The following is a 25,198-nucleotide window of genomic DNA, read 5'->3' on the forward strand; positions in this document are numbered from 1 at the left end:
TTCAGGAAACTCCAGCCCGAAAACTGCCATATTAACGCAATGGATAGCTTTGCCATGATATCATTCCCACGCTTCGCCCTGCGGCGATGACAGTGAAAATAAACGAGTCCAAAGATAGGAAGCGACAGGGTTATCTTGCTGCATGCTGTGGGACAGAATAACATCAGCGCCAATAAACTGTTCGACGTGAAAACTAGCGTATTACGAATACTCACCCGTAGATATTCTTGTGAGAAAATAGCTGCTCTTCTCTTGATGAGACTTCATCAGGATGGTTTGAGTGATATTGCGTAGATTTACATGCGACGAGATGAGAACTGGGGAATTGTTGCGAACAGATTAGCGCTAGGAGATCTGCACTTATCCAAAAATAGCAAAGCTCCCATATTTGTATTAACCTCACAATTTCCCATGTGACAGCCACAATTTCATACGACACCCCTCATCACCCCAAGGAGCAACTCTACGATGCCTTCGGACTCTCTTTTAATAACACCTACACAATAGCGGTCAATACACAAGCTCTAGCAGAAGCATTTCATTCGCTCCAAAATGTCTGCATCTCCCACGGGCGAGTCCTCAGCCAATACCAATTCCGCGAATGGCATCAATCCAGCCGATGAGAAACCGCGGTTATCGGAACATGAGAAGAAGGCTAATCATATTGCTTCTGGTATGTAATTCTATAGTTCTTTCTTCTTGGGCGCCTATTGCAATATATTTGCCAATCTCATCTACCGGAGCTAATGAACATTCTTGTTCGTAGAACAGAAACGTCGCCTAGCAATCCGCGAAGGCTTTGATCGACTGGCAGAATTGGTTCCTGGATTGGAAGGTCAAGGAAGAAGCGAAAGCGTAGTCTTGAAAAAAACAGTGGATTATATACGGATACAGTTAGAAGAAAGGCGCGTGCTGGTTGAAGAGGCTGAGGGTTTGGGAGTCGTCGTTGAAGAATTGAAGAGGGAAGCACCTGAAGCGGCGACTGCAGGATTAGCCAGTCGTGGGGTAGCATGGGGAGATGGAAGTGGTTAATATATGAGAAATGAGTGTGGGTATGGGTATGGGCATTGGTACGGGGCATTTCAGATTGGTGTTGGCGCATGGGAAATATTTATGGCTTACATGGTCGGCGTTCTATTGTTGAGGATTGGCGGCACGATATCTTCTGGGAGGATGTCCGTAGGTGATGGATGACGGCGAAACATGTCAACGTTCGAGACATCACGACATATGAATTATCCGGTGGTAATCAGTACACGATATTAAACTGGTTGATGGGCGGTGGGATTGAGTGGAATAGATGGTTAAATCCCCAATAGATCTATTGCTGTCGTCGTGCTTCGGGCGATAACACAATATTTTTATGTACGAATGGCGGTTTAGATTTCATGGTGCTAAGGTTGGCCTCCGCAACCTGCCCCTCGAATCTTTCTTATACTGAAAGATACTACATAGTATTTATCGAACGGAATTTACCATGCCACTATTGAATGTCTAATTTTCAGGAACAAACGCTTCTAAACTTACTATCCAATTGGTATCGTGACATAGCTAACTGCAAATAAAAGTATTGTAGTGCAGGCATCGCGCTCATTTAGGTAAACCTACGTCAAAATGCAATCTGAAGACGCCGGTGATACAAGACATGGCTTCATTCAAGACAGATGGGATTAAACCTCGAGTATTTTTCATTATAATCTACCAATTAAATCGACATGTTGACAAGTAACCAAATCTAACTCTCATACCTACTAATAGCTAGGCATGTAAGCAAACTTCGATCACTTTACTACTCATCGACAACCGTTCAAAATTCTCGGCCTACAATCAGTATAGGCAAGTTGACCATATGTCATACTGCCACAAAAATGCAGAGATGTAAAAACATTGCTGGGTTGGCACTCATTGGAATCATAGGCGCAATCCTCGTATGAATTTTGGGATGAAATAGACAGTCTTTGACAAAGAGACGTGGGTGCATTAAAAAGCACAACGTTAAATATAGAGAGCTCAGCATGTTCATGATATGCAAATCAGAAAAACGTGAAGAATTGATATATAACCCAGAAGAATCCTCATAGCGCAGCCCAAAACAATATACATAATCCCCATCGCAAACCCAAGTCCAAGCCCAATGCAAACACTTCTCATCAACTCATCCCCCAACCTCACTTCCTTCTCCTCCAAGCACCCCCACGTTGTGGTAGAGTTCACTTATTCCGAGAATGATTCTCCGCCTCTCCGTTCGCATTTAGATGGTCAACGATCGGACAGTGACATAAGCTCTATATACATTTATGTAGATAAAGGAAGATGTTGGTTCATTGGGGTTGAAAAGCGTCGCGCTCTTAAAGTTTTGCTATTTTGATATCTTAATGTTCTTTCTTAGAAGGAGGGCATGTCGTTCAACCGGGAAAGTGTGGTAGCGATGAGATGAGATGAGATTATAGTATGAATAAAATAAGGTGAGTGAGGTGTGGATTGATGTGAGTGAGGAGTCTCCTATGGGTTTGTTGGTGTGGGCTGGCAAGTATTCAGATGCCTTTTGATAGATCTAATAGTAAGTAGTAAAAGACATAAAGATAGAGGTTTAGAGCTCGAGGAGAAACAGAAAATCTGAAAAGTCAATCTATCGTAGCAAGTGCTAGAAGTAACCTAGCAATAAAGAATATAAGCTAAATTATAGACTTCTAGCATTATCTCAAGATTTAAAATCATATTTTTCGTTTAGATTCGTATGCCTTATGAGTACAATCCTAATTACAACCCCATCCAAACACCCACACCGTTTTTTAATGTCCCACACCACCCGCCACCCAATCGTTGAAATTCGCATCACCTGGTTGTGGAAACAGTCCTCCATTTTGGACCTCTCCATTCGCCGGTTGTTGTTGTGCATTCGCAGGTGCTTCACCTCTTCGATGCGCCTCCTGCCTCTGTTGTCTATATACTATCAAGAACACTAGTGCAGCTGCTAAGCCAATGATAATAAGACTTTCCACCAAGCCGTCATCAAGGATGTCATCATAAAGTCCATCCGCATCACCACCTGGCATGGGGTCATGGACAGAACCATAAGCATCTTCTGCGTCGTAATCGGCGTAGTATGGATGATCATCTTGCAAGAAATTGCTAACCCATTCCGCTAGAGACCATTGTTTTTTAGGAGCTATTGATATGTTAGAAAGTCTGCTCCCTTCATTTAAATTGTGGATAACTTACTTGGTTCGTCAATGATAGAATTTATTTTGCCATGTGTGAATGAATTCCATGCACTTCTAATGCGTAGTTTTAACAAACTAAGAGTTACAGGTAGATATGCCTCTTCATTCGTCTCCAAAGCGTGATCATAATATCTCTTTGCGAGATGGAAATCTTGATCAAGGCCAACACCATTCTCATGCATCCAGCCTAGATTGTATAATGCTTGGGCACTTTGAGGAAATTCAGATGCGGATGTATAACAAGCTGCAGCCTTCTCTAAATCTACCGGTGTGCCGATACCATTAAGATAATAATCACCCATTTTAACTAAAGCGTCTGTATTTGCTTGCTTAGAAGCTCTAGTCCAATAAAGCAGTGCAAGTGCCGCATTCTGTAATAATTTAGGTCGAGTGGTGGATACAAGGGTTAGCCAGGACGGTATGGTCAATTTCGACTTTTGTTCATCGAGGATATATGCAACATTGGATTGCCCTTTTTCGTATCCTTGTTCAGCTGCATGCATATAACCAATCAAAGCCAATTCGAGATCACCTTGATCATATGCATTATTTGCTTCGGCGAAGGACGTCAGAAGTGGTTCTGCTTTCTCCGCAACATTCTTGTAGTATGCAGTTGCCAAACTACAACTTCGGTCCCGGCCAACTCCCTGATCAATAAGTTCGGCGAGGTAGTAATAAGCTTCAATATTACCATAACGTGCAGCGAGTTCGAAATATCGATTTGCAACCTTGATATCATTATCAGTACCTTGATCTAGATACATAGCTCCTAGGTTAACTTGAGCAGGCGCGTAGTCTTGATCGGCAGAAGCTTTGAAGTATTGCTGTGCTAACACGGAATTTTTGGGTACTCCTAGGCCATGAAGATACATCAAACCCATTCCATATTGAGAACCAGCATCTCCATTTTTAATGCCGCGTTCGAACCAAGTCTGGGCTTTTTCGTAGCTCTGATCAACACTCTCCCCCCTGAGGTACATTCGTCCAAGATAGCCTGCGGATTTGGCAGCAATTTTGTCCAGTTGCGGTTTATCATTTTCGATGATCTTTCCATTTCTCGTCCAATATAATTTGGCAACCTTTGTGAAATACCATTTCGCACTCTTCAAATTTCGTGGAAGTCCCTTTTGGCCATCGTAATGAATGCGTCCTAAGCTGAAAGTTGCCTTGAAGTCGCCTTTTCTAGACATCAAATCGAGATATTCTAGAACATCATCTAGTGCGGCGTGGGCATCTGAACTTGGTCCTCCGCCCTTTGCATTGTGTCCGGCGCTACTAAAACTTGCTCCTTCCCCATAGACTCCTCCATCGTCATCTGCAAGTTGATAAGAATCCTGAACATATGCCATACCTCCTGGTGGTCCGGATCGATGCCATTCGATTGCTTTATCCGCCACTTTCTTGTAATATTTGATTCCCGAATCGCAATTTCTTGACATACCGATGCCACTATGATGTCGATAAGCAAGAGTCATCGCAGATCTCATACTTCCTCCTTCAGCGGCAAAGGTATGGTATAGCAAAGATTTTGCTTGGTCCTGCGCAACAGCTCCTCCAATTCCCGTTGCATACATGAATCCAACCATATGTTGTGCCGAACTGTTTCCATCCAATGATGCCAATTGATGATATCTCCTGAATGCCTCGCTATAGTCTTTGGGATATGAGTAATTCCCGTAGAAGTTAATTTGTGCCAGGAGATAGATAGCATCGGAGTTATTGACATGAGCTGCTTGCTCCAAAAGTTGCACTGCTTCTGCGACTGGGCCTGGAGCTTGATTATGCGCCGGGCTCCTTCCATCCGGTGGCGGCCCTTGAGTCAATTTGGGAAGACTTGCAACGACATATTGCGTCAAAGTTTTGACAATTCCGGAAGGATTGGAGGTGGAACGTGGATGTGTTCGTTCGTAACGTTGAAGGGAATGTAAAGCTTTGTCAACTAACTCATTTTCTTATACTATGTTAGCAAACATCGAATTCGAGTCTCATGTACTTGGTCCTCACCAGCTGTATTCCTTATTGGTGGCGCTCGATGTGATTCTTGAGCTGCAGACGGTTGAGCTTGAATAGACGGCTTTGGACTCCCTTCTGCTGTGAGAGACGTCGCTAGCTCTTCTTCCTGAGCCTGCGCATAACATATTGGAAGAATGAAGTGCCATAAAACTATAACGGAACAAAGTCAGTATTTCTCAAGCTCTCTGTGAATTGTTCGAAACCTTACGAATGAATAATGGCAGTATAAACCGCTGTCTCGGGCTCTTCATCTTGTCAGAACCTCTGCGTATAAACGTTCACTTCGGGTTTGAAGTAGCAAAAGAAAATCCGGTCATGATTTCATGATCATGACCAATAATCAGGATGAAGAGGTCAATTGTATAGATTGGCGGGGCTTTGTAGTGCTAGGTTGCTATCTCAAAGCTGTCATCTTCGGCAATCCGCGCCAGGAAGCTCCGACCGAAGAAGCTCGAAAACCACGATTAACGATTGTGTCAAATTTCAACCAAACAGTTAAAATATTATGCCGGACAAACATATCACATATTATTCATTTATAACAAAATTAAGATCAATGTATACATAGATTTTTTTTACATTTTTTAACTCATGAATGCCGGTGTCTTGCAGTTGCTATATTTCCGGATATCAGTTCTCACCCGTCCATGACTTGATTTGTCCATCTTCACCAGCAGTCAATACTGCTCTATGCTACAAATCGGAAATTGTTAGCTTGTATACATACCACACGATTTAAGGACTATGAAAGGAGGACATACCGAATCAAGGAAGCAAAACGATCTGATGATCTCTGATCCATGAGCACCATCAAGTGTAACCTTCGTCTCAGGAGCAAATACCCAAGGCTTTCCCTTTTTCAATTGTATCAAATCGAAATCATTCTTGCTATGACGTCCGGTCCCTAAGACAGCTCCTCCGTCTGGTCTGCATAGAACGTTTGCTACATATTCGCCTCCAAGGTTTTCTCTCATATCACCATATACCACTGGAGCTGGCTCTTCAACACCCTCTTCTGGGTTTGTTACTAGCTCGTACATAGAGAATTTTTCATCATGTGAAAGAGCAAAGATATCGGTTTCGCTCAGGAAGTTGGCGTGATGTATTGAATGACCATGGTTGATTGTCTGATGGAGGGCTTCTTCCTCTTCTGAGATGGTGATATTATATATATTGACGAGACCATCCGTAGAACCAGACAATAGAAGTGATTGTTGAGTTGGATGAAATTGTAGCTGGAGGAAAAATCAGCAAAACCACCCACAATTTGGTGTGAATGTAATAAACCTCTGTAACATCGTCACTGTGACTTTCCACGTACTGTACGATCGGAGCAGCTAAAGATCTTGCGTCCCTACTTCTATCAGTCTACTGAACATTTTGTGTAATTAAAACAGGGAACGCCTACCAAATTGAAACAGTTGCTTGGTGATTCGTTAATTCTGTTCCAGCAGCGATGCCGTTTGTATTTGAGCATGCTAAAGATAGAACCGGAGCGCCTTGGTCTATTTGATCGTCAGAATACTTCCATGAATATTTGGACTCCTGTGAACAGCAAAGCCACCGCAAAGACGTATAGTGTGGACATCTGTTCGTAATATTTACGATTCCCATCAGGTACCAAATCAAATGCTACCTTCTCACTCGAGAAGATCATTTCCTCCAATCCAGCCACGTAAAAAATCCCTCAGAAAAATGATCTCACCACTCTGAACCTCTCCGACCTTTCCAGCAGTCCTTGGGTCAATCAAACACACTTTTCCATCCCTTCCAGCCGTGACCACAATAGAACTATCGCCGTTTCCGATAGTCTTCAGACATGTAACATCAGAATTGACTTTCTTAATAGTGTTCAGTGGTTGGCCGTTCAAAGCCGTTGGATCTAGCAACCGTAAACAGTCATCTGATGAAATGGATGCGAGTCCAGCTGCGACTGGCACAATATCGTAGATATATATTGGCTCTGCACCCTTGACTTCGAAAACATCTGAGGCGAAGAATCTGTACATTTTGAAGCACGTATGAATGTAATGTTTTGGTTATACTTTGGAGAGAAAAGTTTTCAGGGAAAAGATTTTCAGCCCTCGCCGGCGAAGAGAACTCAATTTGGATAAATCAGGAATTTTCGTTACCAACTAACAGTCTTTATAAGCTACAATTTTAAAATGCCATTCGATGTTTTCACAGGCAAGGGAAGAAATTTGATATTGATTTATTATCATCACGTGATCTATCGAATTTTGATAATTTGATCGAGAATGCCCAACTATGATCCTGTCTCTATGTATATTGCTGCCTCGTTCCACTTCTCGGATTCCAAGACTCATCGTAGATTTGCTACTGTGGCGCAACTTGGTCTTATTTTCTAGTTGGTCGAATCAAAAGTATCGACCGTTGTCAGTTATTATATCTCCTTCCGTAAAGTTTCCCATTGACTTTATTTGCAAGCTCTGCTTGTTGCTAACTTCTCAGCTGTACTTATCATGCTTGTTCTTTACCTTGATCAAAAGTAATGCCTCATGGTAATCGCCTTCTTTCCTTGCTCTCTTGAGTTTCCGTACCTCATCATCATCCAGTCTTCGGCCAACGGCATCTTCTAATTCCTTCCTGCTTATTTTCTGACTGGCCCTTTCTTCTTTGGAAGCCTTCAATTTTGGTTTGAATCTTGCTTGCATTCTAATTCGTAAAGTAGTATTGAAATTGATTGCATCAGCATCTCCTCGGATCTCTGGCAAAGCATTCTCCTTTGCGGATGCAAGTGGCTTTATCGTCAAGAACGTATCTCGCAGTGTTTGTATCTGAAATGTACCTGGAGTATCGGCTGTTGGAATCGATAAGAAGGATTCCAAGGGCGACACAGCTTCGGTATTGGCTGATAGAATTCCGAATTTATCGCAACTTAAATACCTGAAGATTGATCAGCATTGCAATGTTACAGCAGAGGAATTGCTATACACACTTTCCGTGGTGACCTTTGAAACTATAAGTCTCCGTACCTGCTACTTTGTTGGCAACCCATACTTGTCTTACATCGTGAGGTTCGGCAGTGGTGGGATTGTTCTCGATCATATTCTCCAGCGCACTTGCAAATACCTTTCCATTTGTATCGCAGGCTATACATGATGGTGGATCTGAAGGTAAAACAAATACCACCGGCCCAACTACATCAGCTGCAGCTTCTGCCGTCACCCAGGTATCATCATCTGGCGCGTCGTCTTCTTCCTGGGGTTTTGCAATTGCTTGGGAGGCTGTCGCTTCGGAATCCCCAAACTTCTCAGCGGTATCAACGCGCTTTCTTTTCTTCGTTTTCTTATCACCTTTAAAAGACAATGGTTTGACCATAATTCTTGTGTTGAGATGTGGTATTCACTTACAAATGAAGAGCTGCTTACCCGTGTGTTTGTAAAGAAGCAAATGACGGAGGTTCGCGATATTCGGGCGCTGCCGAATTCGGTTAATCATCGGCAAGATATCACAGCAGTTCCCCTCCTGCCTATTTTAACTGTACGGCATCACCTTGGATAATAAAACCTCAAGCACACCCACTTTCAAATTTTCTTTCAAATTTTGGATACTTCAAAGCTACATTTGTGATTGTCCTGATAAATATGGCACCTTCTCCAGTGACAGTAAGCTTAAAAGATTTACAAAGTGGTATGTCTCAGAGTGATGTAAGTTTGTCCTGCCTCAGCTAATTCAACATTATAGGCAATGTATCTTTCTCAACACTCGAAGAGGCTTTTGGCCCCGAGTCTTTAGGCATTATACTTGTCAAAGATGTTCCAGAGCCATTTGTAGAGTTAAGACATAGTCTACTCTCATATTCGTCTTATCTTGGAAACTTGCCCGAAGCCAGACTAGGTCAGTATCATGATTACATTTAAAGGCAATGGAAAAGGTCTAATGTCTAGCAGAGAAAATCGAAAACGCGGCTGCAAAATATCTTACTGGCTGGTCTCGTGGTAAAGAAACTCTAAAGAATGGCCAAGTGGACACACTCAAAGGATCATACTATGCGAATTGTGCCTTTTACGTCGACCCATCTTTAGCATGTGCGATTCCTACTCCTGAATTTTCACCTGAAAATTTTCCTGAGTATCTCAGTCCAAATTTGTGGCCTGGAGACAGCGTATTGCCTGGTTTCAAAAACACCTTTGAGAGGTTGTGTCGAATTATTATTGACACCGGAGTACTAGTCGCTCAAGCTTGTGACAGGTATGCAGAGAAGGAAATTCCAGACTACAAGCCTGGATATCTTGAGCACGTTGTAAAAACTTCAACAACAACTAAAGCACGATTGCTGCATTACTTCCCGGCAGAAGCCAAGGACTCTTCTGATGCTCTAGACGATGATTGGTGCGCAACACATCTGGACCATGGCTGTTTGACTGGGCTCACATCTGCTATGTTCATCAACGAGACTCGCAATCCACCCGTGATTCCAGTATCTTACTCATATCGTCCAACTACCCTTAGCCCTCTTAAGGAGCTTCCTGCATCTCCGGATCCAACTGCAGGACTTTACATTCAATCTCGAAGTGGCGAGACTGTTCAAGTTAAAATTCCCAAAGACTGTATCGCTTTCCAAACGGGAGAGGCCCTCGAAAGAATTACTAAAGGTAAATTCAAGGCAGTTCCTCACTACGTGAGAGGTGTGCGACCAGGAATTGCAGATGGTGAAAACGAAGGAGGAAGAATTGCAAGAAATACTATTGCCGTCTTTACTCAACCTAATTTGGACGAGATTGTAGACTCAGAAATGGGCATTACTTTCGGGGAGTTTGCGAGAGGAGTAGTTGAGAAGAATACAACGAAGTGAGGCTATTTTAACAGATTATCCACAAGTTCATACGGAATACCCAATACAGTTTTGTTTTCATCTAAAAAATATTCTCATTATGCTCAATGTTTTAGCGAGGGGGTATTGGGGGAAATATCGAGGTGGCGAAGCGCATAACTTTTCAGTATCTCAACCCAAAGGGCCCCCCATTTGCCCCCATTTTATTGTGTCGGATTGAAATTTTTCCGTCCGAGTGAAAGCAACAATTACATCCAAGGATGGGCAGCGGGTACATAGGCATTTGAAAGACGTTCCAAGACTGGGATCTTTATTTCATTCTGGTGGCAATAACCCCTAAACTATTACTCGTCTCTCAAGGTGCGTCCCAGAAGCTGGCTGATCTTTAATGTATTTCTTTAACTTGTCGAACAATCCAGAACCAAACTTTTCTGGTGCCTAGTTCCTGGAGTCGTCGTTTCTGCTAAAGTTCGTCCGGTGCTTAATGGTAGTGGCTGTCGCACCATCGAGAGGCCCCACCACTTCCACCATAAGCAGTACTCTTTCTTATCTATTAAGGCCTTAAATTGACCCCAATTCTTTCTTTAACAGGAGCTCGATCTTTCAAAATAGAAAATCGATAAAAAGAAAGGGTTGCTGGAGAGGTTACATCGTGTTCATCAACCTTTTTACCTGCCGGTTGTCTTTGTGTGAAGCCCCTTTCAACCGACCGAAATAGTGCTCAGCCACCATGCAAGCCACCTTATATTTTAGTGACGATACAAACCCCATAATTTGGGCTTCGACGGCAACATTATTCCTTAGGTAGCTTTGACCCTCGGCTTCCAAAAGTTTGTCAAGAACGTGCCTCGAGCGTGCGTATTTTGTGCATTAGATAGACTTTTTCCTTTTGACTTTCTCATCACCCGTGAGGGTGTCACTTTCATACCTACTTGACCTCTTTTGGATCACTAGTGTAGTCAATCTTCATAGAGATTGAGACTTTTTATTTTTTTTAATTGTTATTTCTTAAAATTAGAAATCGTGTTGGATTAGACAAATATGTGAACATCGGGAAAATGAAAAGTGGAATGTCGTCCTATACGTGATGAGACGGTTCCAGAGCAAAGCAAAAAGTCTCTATTGTTATGCATGCACTTGTGTGGCATGTGCAGCCAACGGTAAAGTCACCGCTAGCAATTATGTAAGATCACACATCTTTGAGTTGGCATGGCAGTGATGATCAGAATGTCTGATTTGCTTTGTACCGAGGAGTAAGTACTGCAGTACAGTTGTCACTGGTCAGTCTCTACCGGTATTAATGAATCATGATATCACTAAAAAAAAGTCCTTTGGTATCGTGCCACCCCCTGACTCTTTTCTCGAAACTTCAGCTGCAGGGCCCTTGGCAATAGGTCCCCGCCAACTTTGACCAACAACAAATAATTATCCTTGTTAGTAATAAATCTTATGGAGTACAATATTACTGGTCCATTGCTCTGATCCCCTGACCAGTGACCACTCGCTCGGCCCCATACACCCCTACGCGAAATGCAGATCCCCCAGCTCCACAACATAATCTTCCTTGTTCGGAGACTTTGAATCGGGGTCAGGCTCACATATACTGTACAACTTTCAAAAACCTCATGCAAGATGATGGATCTTGGCCACCACAAACCACATAGTTCACCGGGGTAACCTATTTATCCAGCATCATTGTTTCGAATGGCCGAGCTATTATCCTCGCCAACATGACAAACGGCTCAGGGACTCGGAGTCTATATGATCGACCATATGGTCACGACTCTTTCATTTGCCTTGATTCAATGAAAAAGGATAGGATTTTCACTTCTTGTCTTCTTTTTGAACTGCAAACTTGTCATGAGCTTCGGTAGCTTTTAAGCACTACCCCCAATACAGCAATTAAGTGTTAATCTGCGGGGAGAGTGGACAGGAGCGGCAGTCGTCAAGTTCATCTGATTCATCTCAATATCATTTCTTGTTCTTCACATACTATTGAAGAGTCTATTGAAGAGTCATTTCCTTCCCTCATTCCCTGACTTATATATCTTCGTCTTTCCTTCGCGGTTTCAGGAATATCCACTTCACGTTCCTTTGATGAATATCAAATAAACATTCTGCTTTTTACATATACATAATGTACTTTACCAATACTGTTGGTACCCTGCTCGCGGCTACCTTGGTAGCTTCGAAACCAATGTAAGTTTTCACACTTCAGCTTCTATAATCTCTCACTAACTGTTCTTGCAGTTACCAAAGAGGAGTTGACTTTGCATATGGGTCAACACCCGTTAGAGGAGTTAACATAGGTGGCTGGCTTGTACTTGAACCATGGATTACACGTGAGTAAATGCTTATTGAAGTTGATTGGTGGTAAATGATATTGATATTTTTTAAACAGCGTCGATCTTTCAAGCAGTCGATCAATCCTTGGGAATAGTCGATGAGTAAGTTTATCTCTTCCTTCTCTCTATTGCTTTGATATTCAAGTCTCAATTTATCTCATTACTTCACGGGGATGGATACTAACAAGTAACTCAGGTATACATTGACAGAGAAACTCGGCACAGATGCAGCTCTAGCAATCCTCAAACCTCATGTAAGTTTCACTGCTCACATTTTCAGATCACACCTCTTACATGAAATCAGTGGGATTCATGGTGCAATGCCGACGACTTTCAAAACATAGCCGAAGCCGGCTTTAACACAGTCCGCATCCCAATAGGATACTGGGCATATGAACTCTCTGACAATGAACCTTATACTCAAGGTGCAGCCCCATATATGGATGCTGCCATCGACTGGGCCCGTGGTGCCGGTCTCAAAGTTTGGATCGACCTGCACGGAGCTCCTCTTTCCCAAAACGGATTCGATAACTCTGGACACAAGACTTCGTCGCCGGCATTCGGACAGGGTGATTCGGTTAATAAAACACTTTCTGTTCTAAACACTATTACCCAAAAATATGCTCAGAAACAGTATCAAGATGTCGTCGTTGGTATCGAATTACTTAACGAACCGGCAAACTGGAAAGTCGATTTCGATGTATTGGAACAATTTTATAGAGATGGATATGGACAAGTCCGCGCTGTTTCCGATAGTATTGTTGTAATCCATGATGCGTTCTTGGCACCAAGTAACTGGAATAACATCCTGTCTTCAAATGATAACAGTGCTTATGGAGGTATGTCTAACTTCCTTTTCAATTACACACACTCATATACAGAATACTAATACTCTCCAGTCGTCGTCGACCACCACGAATACCAAGTCTTCAGCGACTCCCTCGTCGCCATGTCCGCCACCGAACACATCGACTACGTCTGCAGTAACGCGGGCACCTACACAGGCGCCGACAAATGGGTCGTCGTCGGCGAATTCACCGCCGCCATGACCGATTGCGCCTATGCGCTCAACGGCTACGGCGTCGGCGCCCGCTACGACGGCACATATCCCGGTTCCTCAAAGGTCGGTTCCTGCGATGGCAAATCGGATATCACGACGTGGAGCGACGCGTTCAAAACGGATATGAAGAATTATCTGAGCGCGCAGTTGGCGAGCTATGAGACGAAGGCGAATGGATGGATTTTCTGGAACTTCAAGACGGAGGGTGCCCATGAGTGGGATGCGGCAAAGTTGGTGGAGTATGGAATCTTCCCTGATTTGAGGGCGGGGACTCCGGCGGCGATTTGTTCGTAGGAACTTACTTGGAAGGAAGTATGTTTGGAGGGAGGGGTTGGTGGGAGAGGATGAGAGGAAATTGTAATTTAAGTACATATACCCAGAGACTTGGCGATAAACAAAAGTCTGTACAGTTATGATATACAAGGGGAGATAGTTTATTTTTTCATTAATTCATTCATTTATTCATTATTTAACTAGGTACGGATTCGAAATATCGAATGGTGTTACTTAGTATGCAGCAGTGCAGCAGTGAAACAAAATATCGATAAAAGAAGAGAAGCTTCATGTACATTTCCTCCAGCAATATCATATCGAAGAATATTTTTCCGGCCATTCATTCATTCATGTACGCCATTTCTGATATCCATTTATCCCGAGTCTACCTGAATCTGATGTTCAGATCGCTTGTTGGTGTCCTTTGGAAACGCCTGTAGAAAATACATTCGCATAAAAAACAAGCAAGAGAGGAAGAATCCGTGGTCGTATGGATCGTGAGTCGTGATTCGTATGTGATTCGTTGCATGTCCCAGATTGAATTCGTGATATTATGACAAAGAAAGAAATGGTACGTAAAGTCGTCATTCGTAAGAGCAAAAAAAGTAAAAGTGCAGAAAACAAAAGAGTGGCGATTAATACGTGGTGTGGGGTGGGAGAAAAGTGAAGAAGCGAGGAAGTGGGGTGTTGGAAAGGGGGTGGAAAAGAAGAGTAGGTGAGGAGCAGAAAGCGATAAAGTGAGTGTCTTTGCTTTGGTGTTGAAAATCTTTACCCTGGTGGTTTTGAGCATCCAAAGTGTGGGTATGAAAGGGATTGGAATCGAAATGTCGAGAAGGTAGATGATGAGAATTGAGAGAAGGAAGATAAAGAGATCTTCTTTGATTGAATATTGAAAGATTCCCTCTATCAAATTCTCTCCCAACTTCAAAAACATATCACACCAACCCACCCTCTTTTCACACCCTCCTCAACGTCCCCCATCTCCAAACACACCCTTCCCATTTACATGCGCCGGAACCGGCCAAAACTTTCCATAATCATAATACCCACCATCATCACTCCTTAACAAAAATGCATCATTCCGATTATGATTGACCCCATTACTATAGATCAGATTATTCAACCAACCCTTTGCATCTCGAAGACGATATCTGCATTTTTCGCAGAGCGTCAAAGGACAGCCGTCGCAGAGAAAAACGGAGGGTGCGGGACAGATCATGCAGGATTTAGAGATGGGACGATGCGGAAGTCGGTTCATGTGGATTTGATGATCGTGTGTTTCGTCTCTGGGGGAGGGAAAGGTAATGGAGGGTGTAGTGAGAGTGGGTGTAGGAAGCAGAATGGCAGAGTTGGAAGTAGAGGTGTGGGTGCTTAGCCAACCGGATGTGCCCCAGGAGAAATCGTCGTTGCCGAACATAGAGTCCATAGAGCTGTTGAGGATGGAGTTCATATCGCAGTGGAGATCGGAGTCGATATCGAAATCTATGCTAGTGCTCATGAGGGGATTGGCGCGTGAGTCGACGATGGAGTTTCTGCGAGAGTTTATGTTGTCTGTGTGCGTGCTGGTCGGTTGCATAACACTTGGATTCATACCACCACTGCTTGCTTGCACACCACCTGCACTCAACCCAACATTAACAATCGAATTGATCTCCTCCACTGTCATATTTCCCACACTCAAATCCCTGCCCACATCAAATCCAAAATCACCAAAACTCCCATCCACAGCCCCCAAACCACCCTCTCCATCCCTCAAACCCGCACCCGAAAGTCCTCGACCACACCCAACTTGCCACTGGCCATCCATATTCAACGCCACAATATGCGTAAACTCATCATGACACCCATGATTCACAATCTCCATCTTCCTCACTTTACACGCCAAACAGATTTTCGTCTTGTACAGATCGATTTGTCGATACGCGGAGCCGCGACATGTGAGATTGTGCATGAAGGGATTAATCAACATATTATCGATTGGCGAGAGGATTTCAAGGGGATCACCAAAGACGTTAGATTCTTCGGATAAAGGCGCATAGCGATCGTAGCTAGCTGTCGCAGCAGTAGCTGAACGAGTCATCTTGGTCGAAGAAGCGGATGATGCATGAGCTTGCCTTTTGGGGGTCGGACCGGGTCCTGCTGGATCTTTAGCCGGCCGCTTTCCTTTCTTGTTGTGGTCGTTCTTCTCGGTAAGAGCGGCTGCGAGTATATGTTTTCCGGCTTGCTTACATTCAGCACACCAATCTCTACCAGCGGGACCCCAGATCTCCACGAAGTCATGATTATACCGATTGATTCTACCTAAATTTGGTGTTCCGGTACAAAAGTCGCATTCAAAGCTTTCTCCAACGGTCAACTTGTTTAGAGCTAAGGGACGATCATCCAAATCAATGATCTTTGAACGACGATCTGGAATAAGATAGTTCGGAAGTCGCGGAGGTGGCTTTCTATCAAAAGGCATGGGACTATTGAGATTATATGCTTGAAGCGAAGTATTGATACCAGCAGCAACTTGATAGAGACGTAAGGGTTCGATGGATTCCTCGGTCAGAGGTTGAAAGTTTTCCAATCGACTGGCACGGTGACGGAACAAGGTGTTCAGAATAGAGACGGGTGGTGAGACGGGTGGAGTGTATCCTTGTATATTTGCTTGATTTCCATTTCCATTTGCTTCGTTCTCCATTGCGGCTTGATTCATCCTGGCTTCGAATTGATCTGATTGCATGGGCTGATGAAATTGTTGCGGCAATTGTAGATTGTTTTGGCCTCTCTGGTTTAGCATATACTGATGTTGTTGAAAAGTAGGGTTGAATTGCATAAGCATATCTCTATTCAAGTTCATCAAATTTGTATTCGAATTCGCATTTATCTGAGAGTTGAACATTGGAGACGGCTCGAAATAACCCAGCGTATTACCCGATACGGCAGGATTTGGAGGGATCGGAACACGCGATGTTGGCCATTGAGCACGAGGTGTAGGTTGATGGAAACTTGAAGGGTGTAAAGGATTGCGAGTTGTAAAAAGAGGTGTATCTGGCATACATGGAGTGTCTTGATGAAAACTGGCTGGATGTGAAGGATTTGGAGAGGTTTCGTCAAGAGAAACTTCGGGAGCAGTCAGTGTCGCGGAGCTGGATCTTGTTGATCTAGCGATTGAATTCACTGCTGCTGGCGAGCCTTCATTAGGATATTTGATGGCTGACTGAATAGGTGTAGCAGATCTGCGTAATTTGAGTGTCGATTGAACAGGATGATTGGGGGAATTCAATACTTGTGAGCCCATATGACTAAATCTCGATTCCATTGAGTTATTAGGAGTGTGCCCATGTACAGGAGTAGCACTACTTTGACGTATAACCTGTCGAGGAGAAGATTGTTCATAATTGTTTGTATCTGGTCCAAGTCCAGATGCAAGAGCACCACTCATCACTTGACTCGAAGTATTTGGCCCAAGATTCATGTTATATCCACCAGATACACTTGACAGGTTCCCATTGTTGCTGCCAGTAAATGTAATTCCATCCATTGGATGACCAGCAGTATTAGGCAAAAGTGCTTGAGTTGTCGATCCAACCATATCCACTCTTGTATTCGCATGAGTTGAAGGTGAGGCTCCGATTATACTTGCTGCTGGATTTCCTTGAATCGAAGACTCATTCATATCCGCCGTCAACCACGCATTATGATTTGCAGAACCATATTCTCTAGCGAAATCCCCAATAATATCCGAAGATGGTGCATTATCATCTTGAACACCACTATCATATCCACCATTATTCATCGTATCTCCTTGACCACTAGATTGATGCATTTGCGTAGTATTTGGAAAGTTAGATCCGAGTGAGGAGTCCGTCAGAATCTTTTGACCTGTCGACAGTGAAGTTCCTTCGAATAGATTTCCATTGTTCGTAATGTTTTGCTGAGTCGTAGAGTGAGTTACAGGTCGCATCGAAGTCTGAAAAGGCGATCTCAATTGAAACGTCGAAGAACGATCTGGTGTGGTGATTTGTGCTACCGATGATATTCCACCAGCTTGATTGCCAGTGTTCATCATTGTTTCTTGTGCGGTAGGATGATTTGTAGGTTGCATTTGCATCGAAGTCTGAAAAGGCGATCTCATTTGCAATTTTGAAGAACGATCTGGTGTAGTGACTTGTACTGACGACAATGTCCTACCAGCTTGACTTCCAGTACTCATCACAATCTCCTGCTTGGCCGAACAATCCACAAGTTGCATCCTCAATCCCTCCTTCGCCCCATCCTCAAAACCCCGTCTCATCACTGCCCCCACAGAAGAAGCCTGCGCAAATCGACCACTCAAATCCATCCCACACAAAAAATCTCCCGGTTTGGCATTCCCCAACGTCTCCATCATCTCCTTGAAATTCGCCTCAAAATTCGGCGCGACATCCAACGCCGCCACGGCTGAAGGTCTCGAAAAGGGATTTCTACCAGTCATCATTGCAGTCGCTTGAATATTTGCGTTTCCCTGAGTCCCATTTGCTTTCTCCACACTTTCGACCATTTGGGTATACGCATTTGAGAGAGCGATTCCGCTACGATTATTGTTTGATGGGGTTCCCTGACTTCCTTGGCTCGCAGTGCGTCGATGTGCTTGGTTTGGGAGACTTAGGTGGAAGGGGTTGCGAGGGGGATTGTTCGCTTTGACTGCGGCTTTCCATTGCTGTTTATTGGCATCGGTGTTGGTGGGAAATTCGGAATTGGTTGTGAGGAATGGTTCTTGTGCCGATGTTACCGGTGTTTTGTCAAATGATGCTGAATTTGTCTCTCTATTGCTATCATTGTGAGAAAGGTTGTGGATTTTGTCACCGCCGAGATCTATTGTATTGGAATTTGGAATCAGTTGAGGCGCCGAAGCAACAGAAGCCATGTTAATCGCTGGCAAAGTCGAAGCATCTCCCATCAAGTTAGCAGCAAGCGCATCGCCGTCACCAACATGCAAACTCGCCATCTTTGCAACTGGTATTTCCCCAGCATGCGCCGTTGCTCTATTTGAAAGATCACCAAGTGAACTTTCGGCGTTCGTAAATGGTGAATGTGGATGTGAATGTGAATTTGCAAAGTGAGCTAAATCAGCTTTATTTCCCAAAGCGTGATATGTCTGATTCACTCTTGCACGCGGCTGTGACGATGCAATCTTGGATGCAATCGTAGAGCGCGGAGTAGGCGACCTCGGAGATTTTCGATCTTCGATATTGAAAGATGAAGTGACCGGTGGTGTGCGAATTAATTGTCCAGCCGAATATCCCAGGACCAATTGCGAAGGCGAAGTTAGTGATGCAACGGCTGAACCTTGTGATAGAGAGGTACCGATATTTGTGGTAGAGAAGGAGAGAGGTGTTGCCTTCTTACGGGGTTTGCGCGGAGTGCCATTTGAAGCCATGGTTTTTGTGGGTTGTAGGATCCGGGACGATGAGGTTGCGACGATGAGCTGGCTCGAAGAAAGACATATTTATTTACGCGAGTTTTAAGAAACTAATATTATTTATTTAAACTTGTTATTGGTGGGAACTCGTTTCGAGAGTCCAATGGAAGACTATCATCTCATTTTGTCTCAAGAACTGTCTAAAGTCCAAAACTGAAAGAACTATATCTCGGTATCGTCTAATCTGTTAGGACGTTCACACTTCATCCAACTTGGATAGTGAAGTTGTTCGTTCACCATTACATATTTTACAGACCAGGCCTTGAAGTCTTTAATATTTAAGCAAGTGATTGAAAATATGAAGTAGTCTTTCACTAGATGAACTCAAGACCGTTAGTAGAGTAGTATGAGACACAATGGAAGAAATCACCTTCACATACCTATTCAGCACTTCCAAGAGATCCTTCCTAAACTACCATTATAAAGCTCTAGATGTGTGCAAACAAACTACAATCAATAGACTATCTACTATCTCCAAACCCAAGACTTTCAGTAGAGGCTCCTCAAACGAAACAGAACAAATTACCTCAACATACCAATTCCATCACTTCCAAGAGATTCTTCATACACCCAACCAATCTCCCATCACCAAACACAAACACGCCCCAGTGAACTCTCTATTCCAAATCAGCTAAGTCACATAACCACATAACCACAACAGCCAAACCCAAATCCCACAACAAAGATGAACGAAAAACAACATATATTCTATTCCAATTCATATCACGTTTCATCTCCATCCTAACCTAACCAACCTATCCTATCTTACATATCCTATCCCCGGGTATCATATATCAAGTATCATAACCATCTCATTGGCAAATCTCACTCTCACTCCCACTGCAATCTCAACCAAGCCACATATCCCCATCTATTCTCCCCTCCTTTCCTTTATCCTGAAGACCCACCCGCCCCCCTCAAACTCTCCTCGATAGCCTGGTTCAATGCCTCCTCATCCGCTCGACTATTCTCTACTTCTCTTTTCTTCTTTTCCTCTACCGCTTTCTCCGCTTCTTTTCTCTCTTTTTCCTCCCGTTCCTTCCTATGTTCTTCCTCTTGTAAACTCTGTTTCTTGATATATTCCAACACGATTTCTTCTTCCGTCATACCACCAGCTCCTCCTCCACTCTTCTCAGTTTCTTTTCCTTTGGAAGCGAGGGACTTTTCATGCTCTTCTCTCGATTCTCTCAGTACCCTCTTTAAATCCTCATCATCTTCACTCTCCTCACTTCTCATTTCTATAAATCCACCTCCGCTTCCACTCGCCCCTTTATTATCATCGATATCCCCACCTCTCTCCCTCGCCCCATCAATGTTATATCCCCTCAAACTCTCCTGAATCGCTCTCGCAAGCTGCTCATCATGTTCTCTATCATCATCTTCTCCATTACCCCTACCGCCCTGCTCCTGACTAGCCACAACACTAGCTCTAATCGCACGATCCATGACCTCCTGATCGCTTAAACCCGCTCTCTGACCACCTTGTAGTTCCTTAACACTAGCTCTTATAGCCCGCTCAATCATAAGATCTTCTTCTATATTACCCCGTGAAGTAGCGGCGACTGATGCTTGAATTGCTTCTTCGAAGTCAGATTGAACATTACTGTTATTCCCGATTGGTGAATTCACATTGATAACTGGGGATTCTAGAATCTCATCAGATGAGTGAGTATGAGCTGTTGTTCTTCGGCAAAGTCCCATCGGGCAATGTGAACGTGGACCATGACCTCCTTGCCTGCTTTCTTCTTCACGCTTGGCTTTTCGCTCCTCGTGTAGTTTCTTTCTTTCATCGAAAGTGAGATGTCGTGTCTGTAAAAAACCTTTTGGTGAAAGGCGTCCAGTGCCTTGACCATCAGGACCTTCCTCTTGAATTTTTTGCTTGGCATTTTGGTATTCCCTTTTATGCTCCGTCCAACGCTGAATAATATCCAGACGTTCTTCTCTGCTACATTTCTGAGCATCTTCGAAACCTTGAGCTGTTCTGGCTGCGATGATATAGTTGAGTACGCTTGAGCCGAAAAGTTTTCTCACTTCTTTATGGATACCCATGAATGTGTAACCAGGAAGTCCCCATATAGCTTACTGATGTTAGCAATGCACGTGACGAGTTTTTAGAGTCTGACTTACCAGCTCCAGGCTTGAGAACCACTCCTGCAATACCCTTTCCGATACCTTTAATGAGTCCAGCAGCACCTTCCTTCTCCGCACCACGTAAAGGTTGTGTAACAAGACCAGTGATGCCATCAAACATTCCATAACCAAATTCCCTTCCAGCTGCCTTCAAACCACTCTGGAAATCCGTCACCTTTTCTTGTGGCCTGACTGTATCATCGCCATACAATTTAGGTGCATTATGAAATCCACGCGCCAAACCCAGTGTGAAGTCCATGGGGGACTTCAATCCCGCACCAACAATACGCGAGATACCTTTTCCTGCTCCTACAGCATTTTCAATCGTCAACTTGGAAGGATCAAATTCCTTGGGTGTCTCGGAACCTGAATCATTGCGAGCATGACGGGATTCTATGTTATCCTTCAGCACTTGGCGCAACGAATTTGTATGCTTGATACCTGGACTCGCTGTGTGCGATATTGAACTCTGGGTACTTGGCGTTGAAGGAGTATCGATATCGTTGGAGGATCGCTGACTACTTTCGAAAGAAGTTTTCATTGACGAATCTGATGCTTGCAGCAGACTAGCGTCAACCGATCTAAGCGATCTTTCGTCCAACAGCAAGTGATCCTGAGGACGACCCTGCATAGAAGATTTCGGTGTAGCAGAAGTACTTGACGATTCTTTAGCAGCAGCATGAGCTTCCTTATCTCGCTTCACCTTCCTGAAGATTTCGATAGGGAAATCTGCTACACCCATACTGAGACTTGCAATAGTTCCCAGAAGTGCAGTTGCCCCTCCAGATATTGGATCCCATGGACCGTCATCAGTTTCATATTCTTTTGAACGATATCTAATTTTGTCAGCCACCATTTGAATAATAACATATGCAAAACAACTTACAATTTCAAATCCGAAAAACTGATAAGATTCTCACTAGCAAGAACATTCGCGGCCAAAGCACTAAGCCTGGTTTGAGTACGCTTAACCCTCCAAACCGCTACTCTATGCGGTGCCAATGAACATCTCATGTTGTCGACATCGAGATGATCGTGAAAGCTTTTCCCACCCTCTTCAGTACCCTTCTCCTCTTTAATCCTAGCCCCTAACTCTTGTGCCTTTGCCAAAGTTTCAGGCTTGAGAGCATCAGTAATAGCTGCGGCAAGTTTATCGGCAGTAAGTTGCTTGTACGGGATGGGTAGTGGACCGGCTCCAGCTCTAGCGGTCATTGCACCCCAGAATGGCTGATCGCCGAAAAATGGAACGACAACAGTAGGTTTTCCTGTAGCAATGCCGGCAGCAGTGGTTCCAGCCCCCCCGTGATGAACAACGCAAGACACATGTTGAAAAAGCCAATCATGAGGAACATTACCCAACATGAAAACATCCTCAGGTACGTCGAGCGCATCACCACCGAGACCTCCCCATCCTTTGGATACTAAAGCTCGGACACCAGTTTTCTTGACAGCTTCAAAAATGAGGGTTGTCATCGCATTAGGATCATCAACGACAATGGATCCAAATCCAATATAAACAGGTGGTGGGCCGTCAGCGAGAAATGCGGCCAAAGCGGGTTCAGGCGTGTAAGATGAAGCCAGAGAGAGGAAATAGAATCCAGATATCGAGATATGCTTTCCCCAATCTTTTGGCTTAGGAATAAGTGCTGGTGACCAGCAATATGTGTATGGAACACGAAGGCGACTCAACATTCCAGGTGCCCAAATTAAACTAATAGGATCAAGTCCAAGAGCCCTTTCTCTAAATCGATTAATAACATCTCCAAGTCCTTGCCATGTCATCATTTCAACAAGTGCATAAGATATGAAGTTAGTCATATTCACGTCTGCGTTGGAGGATTGAATGTTCGCTAAAGGATGAGGAAAGGACTGAGTAGGCGACCAGGGCATTCTGTATACAAGTAAGCAAAAGTCTATTAGTATAGTATAAGAGAAATACACACGTGAACATCATATGCAACGGTATACCTAATTTCTCCGCAATATGTATATGTGCAAAACTTGGAGGGTTAGCAATAATCGCATCCGCAACGAATGGTCTATCCGACGGATTAGTATCCATATTGATACCGGATTCGAGACCCAACGATAATTGCGATCCGGATTTGTTAGGAGCTGGGCCTAGTCCATCTCCAGCTTCGATACACGATCTCCAACAACCCAGGACAATTTCTTCCATACCCTTTCTTCTTTTGCCCACATCGCCACTTTTCAGGGACTCGATACCTGGCATGAGACCTGGGTTCTTTACCATGAATGCCATCAATTCAGAAGGATCACCGCCGATGCTGAAAAACTCCAATCCATTTTCCTCCACGAAACCTTTGAATGTTGGATGTGTTGCCAGACGAACACGATGTCCGTAAGTAGATTTCAACGTTTTACCTAGCGCAACGAACGGTTGTACATCTCCGCGAGAACCGACAACATGTATGACAACATTGAGTTGAGGTGGAGGTGTCTGACCTGGTAATCCTCCTAGCGCAGGTGGTATGTATCCAGGAGGGAGGGGACGCGCATCCTCTTGTGCGTTAAGTAAAAGCTGATTTCGAAGGGCGGGTATAAGAAGATCGGACAATTTGCGAGTTTTCTGGTTAATGTTTATGTTGATTCGACCATCATCAGAGACCTTCGCCAGGGTGTCAAACCCATCTTGACTGAGTTCTATTTCATTATGCTTGTTTCCGTATGCAGGTGGAGGTTCTGTTGTCTCGTGATGAGACTCTGTATCTGGGATGCCTAAATAGGAAGGACGATGTGCACTGTTCAGAAGAGAGCAATCAGTAGACGTTCAGATCCGAAGGATGAATGTATACGAACGACGATGAAGGAGGCGCATTCGTGGAGGACCCCGCGACACCTTCCTGATGCCTAGAATGTCTCCTCTCATGTTGTGATTGATCACTGTCCTCAATATTTCCATAAATTGCAGCTTCAGCTTGTGCAATCAGAGCAGAAGGTACAGCTCCGTCTGCAGGCTGATTCGAATCAGTGGTCATATCGATAAGCTTCCTACGCTGATAACAGCGTGGAGTATGAGATGCGGAATGAGACAGCTATCATAAAGATGTCAAATGTGTGCAAAGATCAGGTATTGGAAATCATGAGTATATATTTAAAATACTTTCTTGCTGTATGTAGGCATGTGGAAGCTTAATTCTCAATCTAGACGAGGCTATGATAGATACCCCGCGGAGTAGCGATGACGGTGGAGGTGGCAAGGTTAGGAAAGCAAGGAACCCCACAATATGTCTGTCCCAATGAATTGGTCACACACAATACAACATGGACCAAAGAAAGGAATACTTCTTCATTGTATAGCCTACCTTGAGTGCTTGTAGTCTGTACTGGATCACAAGATAGAATCAAGCATTCGATACATGCTATTCCAGAGCATCCATCGACGCTCAAGCCTTTCAGAGGCTACCTAGGTACTTCTGGATTATTTGTTGGGTTTATACTTGGAAACTATTAAACCCACCAATAGGCCCAATCATCGCTTCAATTAGTAGCCCGTTAGCAAGCATATCATCACACTTGCACTGGAAAGCAAATGGATCCTGTGCGCAGCAAGATTTATTACAAGGTGGAGCTACGAGGTGTGGCTTTTGAGCTTTCGTGGCGGTGTTCAAAACTCTCTTCGAATATCTGTGGCTATAAAGAGCAATATTTCGGTCTGAAACCTCCAGAGAAATTCAAAGATCACCAATTACTACCAAAGCACAGAACTTTGTACGTACAGTGACGAGTTCCGAATCGCTCAGAATGATTGTCATTTGGATGCGTTAAATCTCCTCCATTATACCATAACCACACAATATCCACAATCCATAGAATCACAAGCTGATCATTGAGCCCGAAAGTAAATATTCATCAATTCTTTTGATCCCTTGAAAGATTGCTTATAAT

At 43.8% G+C, this 25,198-nt stretch overlaps 6 protein-coding genes across 6 annotated transcripts; 3 read left to right on the forward strand and 3 right to left on the reverse strand.

Annotated features, from left to right (window-relative positions):
- Positions 1-552: 552 nt before the first annotated feature.
- Positions 553-1,032, forward strand: Bfra_011954 (putative helix-loop-helix dna-binding domain protein; the record flags this gene model as incomplete). Its single annotated transcript, XM_037342278.1, has 2 exons — positions 553-673; positions 767-1,032. The coding sequence occupies 2 exons, from the start codon at positions 553-555 to the stop codon at positions 1,030-1,032; spliced, it is 387 nt and encodes a 128-aa protein (XP_037187936.1).
- A 1,760-nt stretch (positions 1,033-2,792) lies between these two features.
- Positions 2,793-8,579, reverse strand: Bfra_011955 (putative ubiquitin-protein ligase sel1 protein; the record flags this gene model as incomplete). The annotated part of the gene is made up of 10 exons (XM_037342279.1): positions 2,793-3,169; positions 3,223-5,175; positions 5,229-5,387; positions 5,879-5,930; positions 5,999-6,472; positions 6,525-6,591; positions 6,646-6,742; positions 6,943-7,238; positions 7,716-8,144; positions 8,197-8,579. 10 exons carry the CDS (start codon positions 8,577-8,579, stop codon positions 2,793-2,795), a joined length of 4,287 nt encoding a protein of 1,428 aa, XP_037187937.1.
- A 266-nt stretch (positions 8,580-8,845) lies between these two features.
- Bfra_011956 (putative clavaminate synthase-like protein) lies at positions 8,846-10,056 on the forward strand (the record flags this gene model as incomplete). Its single annotated transcript, XM_037342280.1, has 3 exons — positions 8,846-8,891; positions 8,946-9,098; positions 9,152-10,056. The coding sequence occupies 3 exons, from the start codon at positions 8,846-8,848 to the stop codon at positions 10,054-10,056; spliced, it is 1,104 nt and encodes a 367-aa protein (XP_037187938.1).
- A 2,116-nt stretch (positions 10,057-12,172) lies between these two features.
- On the forward strand, positions 12,173-13,734 carry Bfra_011957 (putative glucan -beta-glucosidase precursor protein; the record flags this gene model as incomplete). The annotated part of the gene is made up of 6 exons (XM_037342281.1): positions 12,173-12,234; positions 12,286-12,377; positions 12,437-12,482; positions 12,577-12,634; positions 12,685-13,219; positions 13,280-13,734. The coding sequence occupies 6 exons, from the start codon at positions 12,173-12,175 to the stop codon at positions 13,732-13,734; spliced, it is 1,248 nt and encodes a 415-aa protein (XP_037187939.1).
- A 946-nt stretch (positions 13,735-14,680) lies between these two features.
- Positions 14,681-19,117, reverse strand: Bfra_011958 (uncharacterized protein; the record flags this gene model as incomplete). The annotated part of the gene is made up of 1 exon (XM_037342282.1): positions 14,681-19,117. One exon carries the CDS (start codon positions 19,115-19,117, stop codon positions 14,681-14,683), a length of 4,437 nt encoding a protein of 1,478 aa, XP_037187940.1.
- Positions 19,118-20,050: 933 nt separating this feature from the next.
- Positions 20,051-24,288, reverse strand: Bfra_011959 (putative glucosyl glucuronosyl protein; the record flags this gene model as incomplete). The annotated part of the gene is made up of 5 exons (XM_037342283.1): positions 20,051-21,237; positions 21,287-22,125; positions 22,176-23,180; positions 23,233-24,051; positions 24,110-24,288. The coding sequence occupies 5 exons, from the start codon at positions 24,286-24,288 to the stop codon at positions 20,051-20,053; spliced, it is 4,029 nt and encodes a 1,342-aa protein (XP_037187941.1).
- Between the last annotated feature and the right edge of the window lie 910 nt (positions 24,289-25,198).

This window comes from Botrytis fragariae (genome assembly GCF_013461495.1).
Source record: "Botrytis fragariae strain BVB16 chromosome Unknown tig00000255, whole genome shotgun sequence".
NCBI classification, from domain to species: Eukaryota; Fungi; Ascomycota; class Leotiomycetes; order Helotiales; family Sclerotiniaceae; genus Botrytis; species Botrytis fragariae.